Source organism: Danio rerio, chromosome 11, assembly GCF_052040795.2.
Source record: "Danio rerio strain M-AB ecotype USA chromosome 11, GRCz13ab, whole genome shotgun sequence".
NCBI classification, from domain to species: Eukaryota; Metazoa; Chordata; class Actinopteri; order Cypriniformes; family Danionidae; genus Danio; species Danio rerio.
In genome coordinates this window covers 38,923,092-38,940,000 of record NC_141031.1, presented here as the reverse complement: position 1 = coordinate 38,940,000, position 16,909 = coordinate 38,923,092, and the positions used below count along the sequence as shown (strand labels likewise).

Below are 16,909 nucleotides of genomic sequence, written 5' to 3'. Positions count from 1 at the left end.
TATTTATTAATAAATAAAGTGAATAAATAAGACATAAAATCACAACAATTTAGGAGGTCATGCTGAGAGAGGGAATTAAATGTTCACATTAAACCACAATAATAATAATGATAATGATAGTAATAATAATGATTAATAATAATAATAAACATTATTAAAATAAATATAATAAAATATATAAAGTTGATAAAAAATAGAAAAATTATAAATATATTTGTAACTTTTCTGATGTTACAAATTTGTGCTGTCTAAGAGTGACAGCAAAAATGTCAAAAACCTTTTTAAAGGTATAAAATTTAAATTTAAAATAAATTATAATATGAGGGTTTATGCCGGTTTGGTCCAATCAATTTTAAGACATTTTTAGTACCATCAAGAATGAAATTTTAAACTTACATAGGGCTAAATGTAAAAGATTTTTTGGGATGTTTTAGCAGAAAAAAATTCACTTGCCCCATCAAAAGACGTGTAAAAATCACATGTCAAAACAAACAGAGCCTAGTTGTGTACATACTATTTTTTTCAACATAACTTTAAAAACAAACTCTTTAAAAACTTCAATAAAACCAAATATATGCACAGCAGACTGTTTTAGTATTAGTTATAAAAAGACTCTTGCTAAAAGTTTTATTGAAATGTATCATTGGTGATTGGATGCGTGTTGGATCAATTGAGTAGCCTTACATAAAGAAAAATTAAAACCCGTTTAAAATGATTTAAGACCTACAAGACAATAATTCAGTGAATTTAAGACTTTTTAAGGCCTAAAATTTTGTTTTTGAAATTTAAGACATTTTAAGACTTTTTAAGACCCTGTGAACACCCTGAATATTCTATATTATACTATATATATATATATATATATATAGTTGAAGTCAAAATTATTATTGATTTTTTTTCTTTTTTAAATATCTCCAAAACAATGTTTAACAGAGCAAGGGCATTTTTACAGTATCTCTGATAATATTTTTTCTTTTGGAGAAAGTCTTATTTGTTTTATTTCAGCTAGATAAAAGCAGTTTTTAATTTTTTTGAAAACATTTTAATGTAAAAATTATTAGCCCCTTTAAGCTATATTTTTTTGGATATTTTTTGGATAATAAATCATTATGGTTTGTTATTATGGTTATTATTAATTACCCTAACCTGCCTAGTTAACCTATTTAACCTAGTTAAGCCTTTAAATGTCACTTTAAGCTGTTTAGAAGTGTCATGAAAAATATCTAGTCAAATATTATTTATGTCATCATGGCGAAGATAAAATAAATCAGTTTTTAGAAATGAGTTATTAAAACTGTTATATGTAGAAATGTGTTGAAAAAAATCTGCTCTCCGTTAAACAGAAATTGGGGTAATAATTCAGGGGGGCTAATATTTCTGACTTCAACTGTATATGTTTTTATTGTTCTATTTTTATAAATTATATAGATTTTTTAAATTATACATATCGGTATTTCAAGCTGCACATAAGAAATATTAAAGTTATTGTATGCAACTATAAACAGCATGAAATCAGTGTTTTTAATCCGACCCAATCCTTCAGTATGTGCCAGAGAATGTACAAGGACCCGGCTGTGACATTGACCCGAATGCGGTGACTCTCCCTGGCTGCTCGTGTCGCGTCCAGTCCTGCTTTCCCGAAAGCTGCCCCTGCCTGAGATTTGGCCAGACGTACGACAGCAGAGCCTGTCTGAACCAACATCCACAGGACGCCACATACAGCAGGCCAGTATTCGAGTGCAATGCTTTCTGCTCCTGCGGCGAGTCCTGCCAAACCCGTGTGGTCCAAAACGGGGTGTGTGTCCGTCTGGGTGTTTTCAGCACCGCCGACAGAGGGTTGGGGGTGGAGGCTCTAGAGCGCCTTCCTTGTGGCCGATTTGTATGTGAATATGCTGGGGAAGTCATTGGGATTGATGAAGCCCGTCGCCGTCAGCTTTCTCAGACTCCTCTTCATATGAATTATATTATCGCGGTGCAGGAGCATAAAGGGTTGGACAGGGTCACCCAAACTTTTGTGGACCCTGTAAATTTAGGCAATGTTGGGAGGTTCATCAATCACTCGTGCCAGCCAAATCTGATCATGCTGCCCGTCCGGGTGCATTCTGTGCTGCCCAGACTCGCTCTATTCGCAAATCGGGATATTGAATGCTATGAAGAGCTGACTTTTGACTATTCAGGTGGACAAAACAGCAGTGCAGAAACAGCCAAATTGGATGAAAAGACTCACGTTGGAGCTGATGGTGAGGAAATACCTCAGAAGAAAGTCTGTCGTTGTGGGGCATCGAATTGTTCAGGATTTTTGCCATTGGATATGTCAATTCTTCATTAAAAAGTGTTTAGTTTTAAGTCAACTCTCTGTCTTTTCTTGTTGTATTTTTTTTTACTCTACAGAAAAAATATTATGTTTTAGTGGGTTTTACTTGATAGTAATTATAAATGGTAGTTTTCTATAATAATATTTCTGCTGGAGTGACATGTAAAATTAATAGTCAGTAATTATGTATATTATTTTATATTTTATTATATAACAATTAAAGAAATAGGAGTACATTTAGTAATTGTTTGACAAATTTTGTGACACTATAATAAAGTTTGGTTATTTCACACTAGTTTATAGGTATGTCCAGATCTGATCACTTGATCAGAAATCGGGCCCGTTTCAGACTCGATCAGAAGCGGACGTTACCTCTGCATCAGGACTCGAATATATATATATATATGTATGTATGTATGTATGTATGTATGTATGTATGTATATGTGTATATATATATATATATATATATATATATATATATATATATATGTATATATATATATATGTATATATATATATATATATATATATATATATATATATATATATATATATATATATATATATGTGTATATATATGTATATATGTATATATATGTATATGTATGTATGTATATATATATATATATGTATATATATATATATATATATATATATATATATATATATATATATATATATATATGTATATATATATATATACACACACACACACACACACAAACACACAACAGTTCTGTCTGGTTCTTGAATCTGATTGGCTGATAGGTGTGCAATCTTTTGCCAGTAACATCACACAAAGGCCTCTTCCCCCTTCACCTCTGTGTATTACTCTGCCGACATACAGCAAGCAACAAGCAGGCTACAGTTTGACAAATATTACTGTTGTTAGACAACAAAATGTGCTTTAAAAGCTTTTTTAGTTGAGAATGTAGCTGTTTATATTGCAACCATTGAGTTTATTTGTAAGAATAGTGCCTATTTTGAAATATGTAAAATTTTTGAGAGCTCGTCTGTGGACAAAGACGGTTGACGTTGTCTATCCACAAGATGGCGCCAGAACCGCACAACAAGCCCTTGCTGAGTGTGTTCTCTTGAGCGCAAATAAAAAGGTGAAAAACGGAAGCCTGGTAGTTTTTAAGGGGGACCGAATAGAATCAATAAGAAGCGGCGAATAAGAAACTGGAATCAGCCTTGTCCCTCCTTATCGCAAACACAACAGCAGTCTGGTGAGAAACCTCTGTAGAAGGATGGCATTTCATGTCATGTTCAGTCTTATAGTCTCAAAATGTGAGCAAAATTCAGCTATTTTGTCATCACCTTAAGGGGGTCACAAACCAGAAGCGCTGCTTCACATTACGCTATAGAGAATTATTCAAATACTAGCTCTAAAGTAACGTTGGTGAATTAGTAGCGGCTTCTGCTGTTCTGACGTCAGCTGCAGATGTGAATGAATGGTGGAAGAAAGTAGTTCTTAATACAAAAGGAATTTTAGACTCTTTTTATGTACAAGACTGTACCGTCGAACTGTTGTATAAATGCAATATCACACTTGTAGCAGTGTGCTATGGCTTTATATCGTGCCAACACATGCCTCCCACCAGTGCTGATATACAGCCATAGCATACTGCTACGAGTTTTTAGACTCTCCGTATTTGATTTTCTTGTTTATGTCGTCTAAATGTTGTATAAACACAATATCACACTCCTAGCAGTGCGATATGGTTGTATTTTATCGCTGGTGGGACACTCAGCATGCCGCCTCCAACACATGCCTCCCACCAGTGCTGATATAAAGCCATATCGCACTGCTACTCGTGTGATATTGCTTGTATATATATATTTTTTTTTTTACAAATAATTTAACTATCTATAGTTATGTGGTGGCACAGAGTTAGACCTCTTTCTTGACTTTCTTTTTTCACACTGAAACAGCAACGTGTGCGGCATGACATCACATTGTTGCAGAGACGCTATTGGTTAAATGCCGGCAAAGTAGAACACAAAGCATCTTGAAGCAGAAATTGCGAGTATGTTTGTGTTCTGGAGGTATTATAAAGTTGATGACAACAACATTGCCATCGCAAACTGTGAGATATTTGCCTGGCGGGTATTTTAGGTAGAGGTGCCATTTGTTTTTATAATTTTTTTTAAAATTTACTGTTGCACTAAAGTCTAAAAGTGAAGAATTTATGTTATTTAATACTTGATTGTTCAAGCTACCTCACACAAGTGCTCTGTCGTTGAATGTTAAAATAAAGTGAATTAAGTAAAAGTAAGCAACATCCTGAATCTGTTTTTTCGCTCTATTTTAATGTATCTTTTTAATGTATTATGTAAGTATCGGATCGGGTTTCGGCATGGGCAGATACTCAAAATCAAATGATTCGGACTCGAGGGGACAAAAAACCCGATCTTTACTAGTTTACATTACACAGTATGTTTTTAAAACTGCATTTATTAATAAATCAAACAATAATAAAATAAACATTCAATTAAATTCATAACATTTTTGAAGATCACACTGAGACAGGGAATTAAATGTTTTTTCTTCTTCAGTTAAACACAAAAGAAGATATTTTGAAAAAGGTTAGGAAAATCAAATGTTATGGAAGGAAATGGTTTCTGATTTCCTATCATTTTCATAAAAACTTCTTTTGCATTCAACAAAAGAAAGAAACAAACAGGTTTGTTACAAGTGAAGTGTGAATAAATGATGACAGAATGTTCAGTTTTGGGATCTCTTTAAGGCAAGACACTTCAAGTGGATAAGTTTAAAATTCTAATAGTGATCATTGTACTTCTTGTAATGATTGATTATATTAAGAATTGCAAACAAGATTCCAAAAAAAAACTTTGTCTAAGCATGCAAATGGGGCATTATGTGATTAAATATGCACCAATTTGCATACATTTTTAGCGCAAAAATCGAAACATTGGATGAAGTCAAGTTCAGATTTCCTGTTTGAAACTCTTTGACGTATTAGAATCTAGAGTTTTTATAGAGGGGATTTTTGAGAATCTATTTTTATCAGAAAATAAATAAACAATACAGAAATAAATTGAGTACTGCCAACAGGCAAAAAATAAAAGTAGAATAAAAGAAAATGTTGCATTTAACCGGACAAATTATGCATGTACTTTAGTAAATACCTTGTTAATACAGATTTTAAATAGAAGTTTAGCGTATATAAGAGCTAAAAGAAATGTTTATGTCTCAGTGCAGGAGAAAAATCTCATTTTAAGAAAACAGCCTTTAAAATATGCATTGTATTTAAAACCGACAGATGGTAAAGTCTGATAAAGTGCGGCAAAAGAAACATTGAAAAGGGTATTTTGGATGTTTTTTGTTACATTAGATAAAAAAATAAGTAATTCTCATGTATATTGTTTAATATTTTCACATTAAATAATAATAATAAAATATTAAATATATATTAATAATATTATAGTTAAAATAAATTATATTTAAATTGTTCTTTTTTTAAATGATTTTTTTGTCAGTATCTTCAACGTGCATTTTCAAGTTGCATATGAAAACATTTATTGAAGTTTATATGTTGTAAACAAATATTTATATGTATGTTAACCTAGATTAATAAATGCTGTAAAAAAATATTTTGCATTTGTCTTGTTATTGTTCGCTAAAATAAAACTCTTAAAAAGTTAACTGAAAAAAGCTAAAATAAAAAAATATATTCACACAATATAATAAAATATTCAATTCAAAACCTAAACTAAAAAAAAAAAACATAAAATTATTTTCTTGGCAGCTAACAGAAATAAATATACGTGGGTTCTAAAATTGCTAAAAGATAAATATAAATATTTATAAACGAACAAAATTAACATTTACAATACAAACAAAACAGAAATAAATAGTACAAAGATACACTGTTCATACTAGGGCTCCACGATATTGGAAATTTTTTTACATTGAACAGTTGAAGTCAGAATTATTAACCTCCTTTTGAATTTTTGTTTCTTTTAAAAAATATTTTCTAAATGATGTTTAACAGAGCAAGGAAATATTCACAGTATGTCTGATAATACTTTTAGTTCTGGAGAAAGTCTTATTTGTTTTATTTTGGTTAGATTAAAAGCAGTTTTTAATAATAATATATAAAAAACATTTTAATGTCAATATTATTAGCCCCTTTAAGCTAAATAGTTTTTCGATAGTCTACAGAACAAACCATCATTATACAATAACTTGCCAAATTACCCTAACCTGCCTAGTTAACCTAATTAACCCAGTTAAGTCTTTAAATGTCACTTTAAGCTGTTTAGAAGTGTCTTGAAAAGTATCAAACAAAATATTATGTACTGTCATCATGGCGAAGATAAAATAAATCAGTTATTAGAAATGAGTTATTAAAACTATTATGTTTGGAAATGTGTTGAAAAAATAAACAGGGGGGCTGACAATTCAGAGGGGATAATAATTCAGACTTCATTTGTATATTGCGATATAAATACAATTTCACTAGATGACTTTGCATCTTCTTAAAATCTAATGAACAATCTTTAAAAAATGTTGGCTCCCCTGACACATTTTCGTTGTTGTCTGTGCTATTTGCAGTGCTTTTCTGTATTTACATGTGTTGTGCGTATTTACATGCACGTTTAGTCGGAGATTGATGAATTAAGGTTTACTATTTGCATCTTTATAAAATGTAATAAACAATCTATAAACTTTTTGGGGTCCCCCGACACGGTTTTGTTGTGGCATGTGCTATTTGCAGTGCATTTTTGTATTAGCATTGTTTGTGAGTATTTTCATGCTCAATCTATAACTACATTCAAGAAACAGATGCAATTGAGATAAAGTGTTTTATTATTTCCAGAGTCTAATAGTATTCAAACTACAGTAACTGACTAATAAAAATAAAAAATAATTCAATAAGATTAAAAATAGTAAAGGTCGCAAATGGTACAATTTCTTAGCCCTGAATGCTTTCAAAATCATTATACAATCACAGGCATCAAAAACACATGCAAATGATAAATTATAATACAAACTCAACATTGCATATTCTGCGATGTTAATAGAGGATGCTGGGCAGCCAGCAAATAGAGCATTACAGTAATCCAGCCTAGAAGTCATAAAAGCATAATTCAATTCGGCTTTATTTGTATAGCGCTTTTACAATGTAGATTGTGTCAAAGCAGCTTCACATAAATGGTCATAGTAACTGGATCAGGGTAGTTCAGTTTTTAGTGTTTAAGTTCAGTTCAGTTTAGCTCAGTTCAGTGTGGTTTGAAATCATTACTGAGAGTCCAAATACTGAAGAGCAAATTCATTGATGAGTAGCTTTTCAGATCCTGAACCATGCAAGCCAGTGGCGACAGCGGAGAGGGAAAAAAACTTCACCAATAGAAGAGTGAAGAAAGAAAACCTTGAGAGAACCAGACTCAGTTCGGCACGACCATTTTAATTTCTTCGCTGTCCAAAAGTCTTGTGCAGAGCTGCAGTGACTATTGCGATTGATCACATTGTGATATCGAAGCTGAAATGTTATATTGTGCAGCCCTAGTTCATACATAATGCATATTGCATCCTTTAACTTCATCATTTCTCCAGAAATGTACAACAGCATCATCTTGTGTTTATGTAGCATAACCGTCTCCTTTAAGAGCAGTCTGGGTTTGTCACCCTGTCCTACTGGGTAATGAGCAATTAAAAAGTGCCCATGGGTGATTTAATATAGTAACGGCTGTTAGTCTCCGACCCACTTCACTCTGATGCCACCCTCAAATCTGCCCCTCTCCTCTCCATCTGCCCCATTTCCAGACCAGCCCCTGCTTTCATCTCCAGTATTAATATCCACATCTGGGTTAATTAGCAAAGAGACCAGAAACCAGAGCAATGCGCAAGGCATTCTGGGCACAAGCAGATTGAGTCCATCTTTATCAGTGACACTTTTAGTATGTCTGGTTGCATCAATACTGGATTATGGATTGAGCTTCTTGTCTAGTTTCTTAGGGAAATCTCAGTCAATCTCAGTATGTTTTTAAATATATGTCAATATTATAATTTATTGTAATGCATGTTTAGAAAAAAACATGATTAGAATGTAACAATATATGTTAACAATTAAAATTACATTATTTAAATTAAATGTAATTTTACATTTTTTATGGATAGTGTATCCCTGTGATTGTGTAGTGATTTTGTATTTTGGTGATTGTGCAGTGACAGTGTTTAATGGTTAGTTATGGTGATTGTGCAGTAACAGTGTTTAATGGTCAGATCTGGTGATTGTGCAGTGATGGTGTTTAATGTTTAGTACTGGTGATTGTGCAGTTATGGTGTTTAATGTTCATTTCATGTGATTGTACTGTGATGGTGTTTAATGGTCTGATCTAGTGATTGTGCAGTGATGATTTTTAATGTTTAGTAGGGTGATTGTGCAGTGATGGTGTTTAATGGTCAGCTATGGTGATTGTGCAGTGATGGTGTTTAATGGTCAGTTCTGGTAATTGTGCAGTGATGGTGTTCAACTAGTTCTGGTGATTGTACAGTGATGGTGTTTAATAGTCAGTTCTGGTGATTGTGCAGTGATGGTGTTTAATGGTTAGTACTGGTGACTGTGCAGTGATGGTGTTTAATGGTCAGTTCTGGTGATTGTGCATGTGCAGTGATGGTGTTTAATGGTTAGTTCTGTTGATTGTCCATGTGCAGTGATGGTGTTTAATGGTCAGTTCTGGTGATTGTGCAGTGATAGTGTTTAATGGTTAGTACTGGTGATTGTGCAGTGATGGTGTTAAATGGTCAGCTATGGTGATTGTGCAGTTATGGTGTTTAATGGTCAGATCTGGTGATTGTGCAGTGATGGTGTTAAATGGTCAGCTATGGTAATTATGCAGTGATGGTGTTTAATGGTCAGTTCTGGTAATTGTGCAGTGATGGTGTTCAACTAGTTCTGGTGATTGTACAGTGATGGTGTTTAATAGTCAGTTCTGGTGATTGTGCAGTGATGGTGTTTAATGGTTAGTTCTGGTGATTGTGCAGTGATGGTGTTTAATGGTTAGTACTGGTGATTGTGCTGTGATGGTGTTTAATGGTCAGTTCTGGTGATTGTGCAGTGATGGTGTCTAATGTGTGGTTCTGGTGATTGTGCAGTTATGGTGTTTAATGGTCAGATCTGGTGATTGTGGAGTGATGGTGTTTAATGGTTAGTTCTGGTGATTGTGCAGTGATGGTGTTTAATGTGTGGTTCTGGTGATTGCGCAGTGATGGTGTTTAATGTGTGGTTCTGGTGATTGTGCAGTGATGGTGTTTAATGGTTAGTTCTGGTGATTGTACAGTGATGGTGTTTAATGGTCAGTTCTGGTGATTGTGCAGTGATAATGTTTAATGGTTAGTTATGGTGATTGTGCAGTGATGGTGTTTAATGTGTGGTTCTGGTGATTGTGCAGTGATGGTGTTTAATGTGTGGTTCTGGTGATTGCGCAGTGATGGTGTTTAATGTGTGGTTCTGGTGATTGCGCAGTGATGGTGTTTAATGTGTGGTTCTGGTGATTGTGCAGTGATGGTGTTTAATGGTTAGTTCTGGTGATTGTACAGTGATGGTGTTTAATGGTTAGTTCTGGTGATTGTGCAGTGATTGTGTTTAATGGTCAGTTCTGGTGATTGTGCAGTTATGGTGTTTAATGGTTAGTTCTGGTGATTGTGCAGTGATGGTGTTTAATGTGTGGTTCTGGTGATTGTGCAGTGATGGTGTTAAATGGTTAGTTCTGGTGATTGTGCAGTGATGGTGTTTAATGTGTGGTTCTGGTGATTGTGCAGTGATGGTGTTTAATGTGTGGTTCTGGTGATTGTGCAGTGATGGTGTTTAATGGTTAGTTCTGGTGATTGTACAGTGATGGTGTTTAATGGTTAGTTCTGGTGATTGTGCAGTTATGGTGTTTAATGGTTAGTTCTGGTGATTGTGCAGTGATTGTGTTTAATGGTCAGTTCTAGTGATTGTGCAGTGATGGTGTTTAATGTGTGGTTCTGGTGATTGTGCTGTGATGGTGTTTAATGGTCAGTTCTGGTGATTGTACAGTGATGGTGTTTAATGGTCAGTTCTGGTGATTGTGCAGTGATGGTGTTTAATGGTTAGTTCTGGTGATTGTACAGTGATGGTGTTTAATGGTTAGTTCTGGTGATTGTGCAGTGATGGTGTTTAATGGTTAGTTCTGGTGATTGTGCAGTGATTGTGTTTAATGGTCAGTTCTAGTGATTGTGCAGTGATGGTGTTTAATGGTTAGTTCTGGTGATTGTGCAGTGATGGTGTTTAATGTGTGGTTCTGGTGATTGTGCAGTGATGGTGTTTAATGGTCAGTTCTGGTGATTGTGCAATGATGATGTTTAATGGTCAGATCTGGTGTTTTTGCAGTGATGATGGTATTTTATGCTCAGTTCTGGTGATTGTGCAGCAACTGTGTCTCCTTGTGATTGTGCATTGATGGTGTTCAATGTGCGGTTTGGTTCTGGTGATTGTGTTTTATGTGTGGATTGTGTCTGTTTTTGTCTCCTCATGACTCATTGGCTGTGGCGAGTGAGCACATTGCCTTGTCTCTATGGAAACAGCATGTGTGATGTGGCCTGGACTCGGAGTGTAGGCTGTTTAGTTTTCAGCAGTGATTGTTGAAGAGTGAAATCTGTGTTTCTCAGCTCAGTGTCAGCCTTGCTTCTCAAGTTGTCTACTTATGATCCGACTGACAAAAGAGGGCATGTCAAGGTCTCATTGGTGTCTTTTCATGTGTGTGAGAAAGAGATAAAGAGAAAGAGAGAGATGAGGAGAAAGGAAGCTGCTCTGATCACGAGCTCTGCATCACTGAAAGTGACATCTATCTATCTATCTATCTATCTATCTATCTATCTATCTATCTATCTATCTATCTATCTATCTATCTATCTATCTATCTATCTATCTATCTATCTATCTATCTATCTGTCATCTATCTATCTATCTATCTATCTATCTATCTATCTATCTATCTATCTATCTATCTATCTATCTATCTATCTATCTATCTATCTATCTATCTATCTATCTATCTAATCTATTTATCTATCTATCTATCTTTATAATATGATTATAGTGAATTAATAATTTCATAATCATTTGTTCATTAAAAATTAATGTTTACAATTTTCATAACTAAAACCGGTTATAGATAAAAAAAAAAAAAACAGATGCAAAAACAGATGCATTTTAGTTTGTTGGCTGGCCTTTTTCTTGATTGGCTTGAGATCCTCTGGAGAAACTGGGGCAGTGTTTTATTAAACAAGTGTGTCCCTCAAGACTTGGTTAATGTCCACACTGCTGGTGTTCAGTGATGCCCAGTTTAAAACCGTGTTGCCTCATATTTTTATATAGAACATTATCAGGAGAGTTTGAGTGCAACATTTTTATTCCAGTGGCCCAGATAGCAAATGACATGACTTCCAGAACATTAGCAAAAAAATCCACTGCTGTGATCAATACACAACACACACAACACTTATGATGGATATTTAGTGGGATATACAGTAACATTTCAAATGTGACTTATTTTTTTGTATTTACATATTATGCACAAAAAGATTTAAACAGTTACTAATAAAAACATACACTTTCTAAATTTGAAGTTTACTCAGTTAAAAATTGCGAATAACATTTGCAATTTAAACTAAATTACTACTACTACAGCTATTTCTATTATTATTATTATTATGACTATTTACTTTTAAAAAATTGTTTTAGTTTAAGTTTAAGGAATAGATTGAGTTTCTTCTTTAGAAAATTAGAAACTTGGAAACCTATAACCATCATACCTGCCAACATTTGTATCTGAAAATCCGGGAGGTAGGGTGGGATGGGGGTGTTCGCTACTGAAGACCGGGGTGGGGGGCTTCTGGTGCGCGAACTGAAAAGTTGGGGGTGGAATTCCGGGAGTTTTTTGGGAGACAAACCAAAATAGGAGATGGGTTTGAAATACGGGAGACTCCAGGGAAAAACGGGAGTGTTGGCAGGTATGGTAACCATTGACTTCCATTGTATTATTTTTACCTACTACTGAAGTCAATGGATACAGGTTTTCAACTTTATTTGAAATATTTTCTTTTAGTGTTCAACAGAATAAAGAAACTCATAAATAAGCTACATCACATGAGTAGCAGTGCGATACGGCTGTATATTTCAGCACTGGTGGGAGACGTGCATGCCTTAGTGTCCCACCAGTGACGATATACAGCCATATCACACTGCTACAAGTGTGATATTGTGATTATACAACAGTTAACAGCATAATCGTGTATATAAAAAAGAAAATCAAACGCGGAGAGTCTAAAAACCCTTTTGTAAGAGGAACTACATTCTTCCGCCATTCATTTACGTCTGCAGCTGACAGTCAGAACAGCAGAAACCATTGCTAATTCACCAACATCACTATAGAGGTAGTATTTGAATGATTCTCTTGCGTAATGTCTAAAGTGATGACAAAACAGGTGATTTTGCTGACATTTTAAGATTATAAAGCTGAACGGCATGAAATACCATCAGTCTAGAGGCATTTTGCAGTATTTCTCTGTTTCAGTCTGTAGATTACAATAATTAACCATGATAAAGCAAAGCAAACACTACCAGACTGTTGTGTTCGCGATAAGGAAAAACGCTAAACACATGCAGGCATTTCTACTTTCTTTCTTTTTACTGAACTAGTCTGCAGTCATGAAAACAGGAGACTCAGAAACAAACAAATGGCAACCAAAAAGTAACTCAGGGTTATACAAAAAGTGGCCAACACATAATACACACATTCCTGATATGTGAGTCCCATCTCATACTCAATACACAACAATTACTATGGTATAAATACAGCACTACAACATACAAAAGAGAGAGATCAACTTTGAATGTCACTTACCTGTTTTTATAGTCATTTGATCACCTGTAGTTAGTACAGTTAAAGAGTTTTTCTTCTCTAAGGGTTTATACTGTATGCGGCCTCTGTCACCATGTTGTGGATGAACAACCTGAACCGTCTTTGCTTTGTTCAATGACAGGCTAATGAAGATTTATATAAATATTTAAAATAGGCACTATCCTTATGAATAAACTGCATAGTTGCAATTTAAACAACTACATTCTCACCTAAAAGCCTTAAAAGTAGTTTATGTTGTCCAACAGCTGCAATGTTTGTCAAACTGCAGTGAGTTTATTGATCTGCTGCCACTCCATGTGGGCGGAGTAATACACGAGTGAAGAGGCTGTACGAGTGCTGATATTGCAGAATATTGCACAGCTATCAGCCAATCAGATTCAGAAAGAACTGTTGTATAAAGGTTTATAAACATTTGAGGGTGAGTAAATTGTAAGTACGTGAAAATGTTTGAGTTATCTATAACTACAGTAAACCTGGTGAAAAATAAAAATGCAATTCTCCAAGATGAATGTTTTTTTTAAATGATCACAAAGACCTACATGATTATAATCCCCTAATATGCTTATTTCAAGCCTTCCTACTATTATTATTAGTCATTTTATTCCAATTTGACATGCGTTATGTGCTTGCGGAGTGACAAAATATGTTTGCCTACCTAAGGCAACACCGTGCAATACCATTATTTTTTTGAATCTGTGCTGTTCTTTTGCTGTTTAACTCTCTGTAATTGTTGGTTTGCAGAAGCAGTGAGTGTGGTTTCCTCTCATCCGTCAAGCTTGTCTTCCACACTGCTGTTAGTGACAGTCAAATTACACAGCGCTTAATAGTGGCTTAATGAAGCTGCTCTGCTTTGAAAGCTCAAACCTGCTAATCGGCCTGTATTACACAACTGAGAGTGCCTGACGTCCTGTCGCCCACAGTGGAAGAAAACTTTCTTTACACTCGTCTGTTTATACCAGAAATGCACCTATCACCTGGACAGAAATCAGAATCGTCTGTTTTTTTTTTCTCAAAACCTGCGGTCGGTAGCTTTTTTTTTTTTATTTGGTCATTTTTTGTTCTAGATTTGCAGACTGCATTGGAATTTTTTATAGTACAAAGAGTTAGGCAGTAGACTTTACCATTTTTTTTATTTATTCAGCTGATCTTCTGGTCACGTGGGAGCATTTTTAGCTGAGCTTAGCTTGAATCATTGAATCGGATTAGAGCAATATATATCGGTAAATATATATATATATATAAGCAGATTAATATATTCATTTTATTTTTGGCTTAGTCCCTTTATTAATCCGGGGTCGCCACAGCGGAATGAACCGTCAACTTATCCAGTACGTTTTTACGCAGCGGATACCCTTCCAGCCGCAACCCATCTCTGGGAAACATACACAAACACACACACTCATTCACACTCATACACTACGGTCAATTTTTTAGCCTACCCAATTCACCTGTACCGCATGTCTTTGGACTGTGGGGGAAACCGACGCGATGCAGGGAGAACATGCAAACTCCACACAGAAACGACAACTGACCCAGCTGAGGCTCGAACCGGTGACCTCGTTGCTGTGAGGCGACAGCACGACCTACTGCGCCACTGCGTCACTATTTAAGCAGGTTGAAATTTGTATTGTTTTTACCTAAAAAAGAGATTCAGTGTTGAAATCGGACAATTTGCTTGTAAAAATCATCAATCATCTTCAGCCATCTTATGCTGTGTAAGAGCTCACAGCACAGGCTGTTTATCTGAGGCAAATACATGAATACTGATGAGAAAACATGCGTTTATTTATTGCTAAAGGTTTGCTTTGGATCTCTGTGTCTCTGAAGAGTCTGTCTGCGCTGCGTCCTCAGAAATCAGATCTCAGAAGAGCACAAGCGATTCATTTCCATAACCACCCCACATTCTGAAGAGTGCTGAATTTACATCATAATAAGGGAATCATACTGTTTGTCAAGCATATGCTGATTCTTATATGGCCATCTGAACTGATGATTTGCTGTATTTATTTATTATAACTTGGTATTTTTTATAACAATATATGTCAAAAACTAAGACAAGGATTTACATATTTATATTCATGTTATCACTAATAATCATGAATAAAAATATTAATTAGCAAAATAATTTTGAATAATTTTTAAACATTTTTAAACAATAATTTACATTACTGTTAATAACAAATAATATTTAGTAAAACTCTAAATAAAAATTCATTTGAATTCATTCTTTACAGAACAGAAATCTAATTAATAACAATAAATAATAATTTATCAGTTAAATAAAAATAATAATATTATTGAAATAAATAAATACTTTTTATTTATCTATAAACAAATAAATAATTTTGATATTTATTCACATATTTAAATTCTATACACTAAGGCAAAGACTTAAATTATAATTTAATATAATATAATATAATATAATATAAAAAATATAATATAATATAATATAATATAATATAAAATAATATAATATAATATAATATAACATAATATAATATAATATAATTAATGCAAAAATAATTTGATTTACAAATAATCAGCAACAATATTACTTATTTATATTAATAATAATTATGAATATTATTAATATTAATCAGTCATTTAAAAATACAAATTTTTTTAATATTTTTTTGTTGTAGATGTCATTCAAATATAATAATACTTCAAATAAAATAGGTTTTATCATTATAATCAATAAATTATATAAGCTGATATCTTATAAATTATGTTTTTAAAATGTATATTTTTAAATATTATAGTGGACATATGCATAATTCAGTGTGTCTGATTGTCAGGATATCATAATTGTTTTTCTTTGTACATGGATCCTTTCATAAAGCGAGGATTATATCAAACTTTTAGCTGATAAACAGTGTATTTATTATTAGTTACAATTGAATATATAGTTTGATTCTAAACAAACTAATGTGACTTATTAATAACAATCCAGGCTTAAAGAGCAAAAAGCTACAAGACCCAATTAGAGAAACGCTGAGGCTCGTTTAATAAGAGCATTTCCTGTGGGAAAAGCCAAGCCATTATCACAGCATAATTGTCTTTTATTTTTAGTGAGGAGAAACTTTGTCCTGTAGGCTGGATCAGGACACACATCTCTGCTTCTTCTGTCATCTGTGCTGGTGTCACGTCATTAGATGCATTATATGTCGTCATACAGTAGAAATCTGGGTAAAAAAACTAATCCTGTATGGAGGATCAGATCGGAGGTGGTTTCTGTTACATCACAGAATAAAAGTGAACAGTTTTCATATGACATAAGTTGTCACGTAAGTCTAACTGAGAGACTAAATATGTCACTTTTACACTTTACACATACAGTTAAAGTCAAAATTATTAGGCCTTCTGTGATTTTTTTTTTTCATTATAGATATTTCCCAAATGATGTTTAACAGAGCAAGGACTTGGGTCCTTACAAGGTCACAGTAATTCCTATAATATTTTGTCGTCTGGAAAAAGTCTTATTTGTTTTATTTTGGCTAGAATAAAAGCAGTTTTTAATTTTTTTAATCCATTTTAAGGCCCCCTTCAGCGATATTTCGCCCCGGTTGTTCACAGAACAAACCATCGTTTTACAATGATTTTCCTAATAACCCTAACTTTCCTAATGAACCTAATTACCTCAGTTAAGCCTTTAAATTGCACTTCAAGCTGAA

The 16,909-nt window shown here is 33.7% G+C and overlaps 1 protein-coding gene across 1 annotated transcript in view; it reads left to right on the top strand.

Annotated features, from left to right (window-relative positions):
* The window catches only part of setmar (SET domain and mariner transposase fusion gene), a 3,552-nt gene extending 1,201 nt beyond the window's left edge, over positions 1-2,351 (top strand). Inside the window, 1 exon segment of the mRNA NM_001113600.3 lies at positions 1,544-2,351. Within this exon segment, the coding sequence (NP_001107072.2) occupies positions 1,544-2,329 (786 nt within the window). The 3' untranslated portion in view covers positions 2,330-2,351.
* Positions 2,352-16,909: the final 14,558 nt, after the last annotated feature.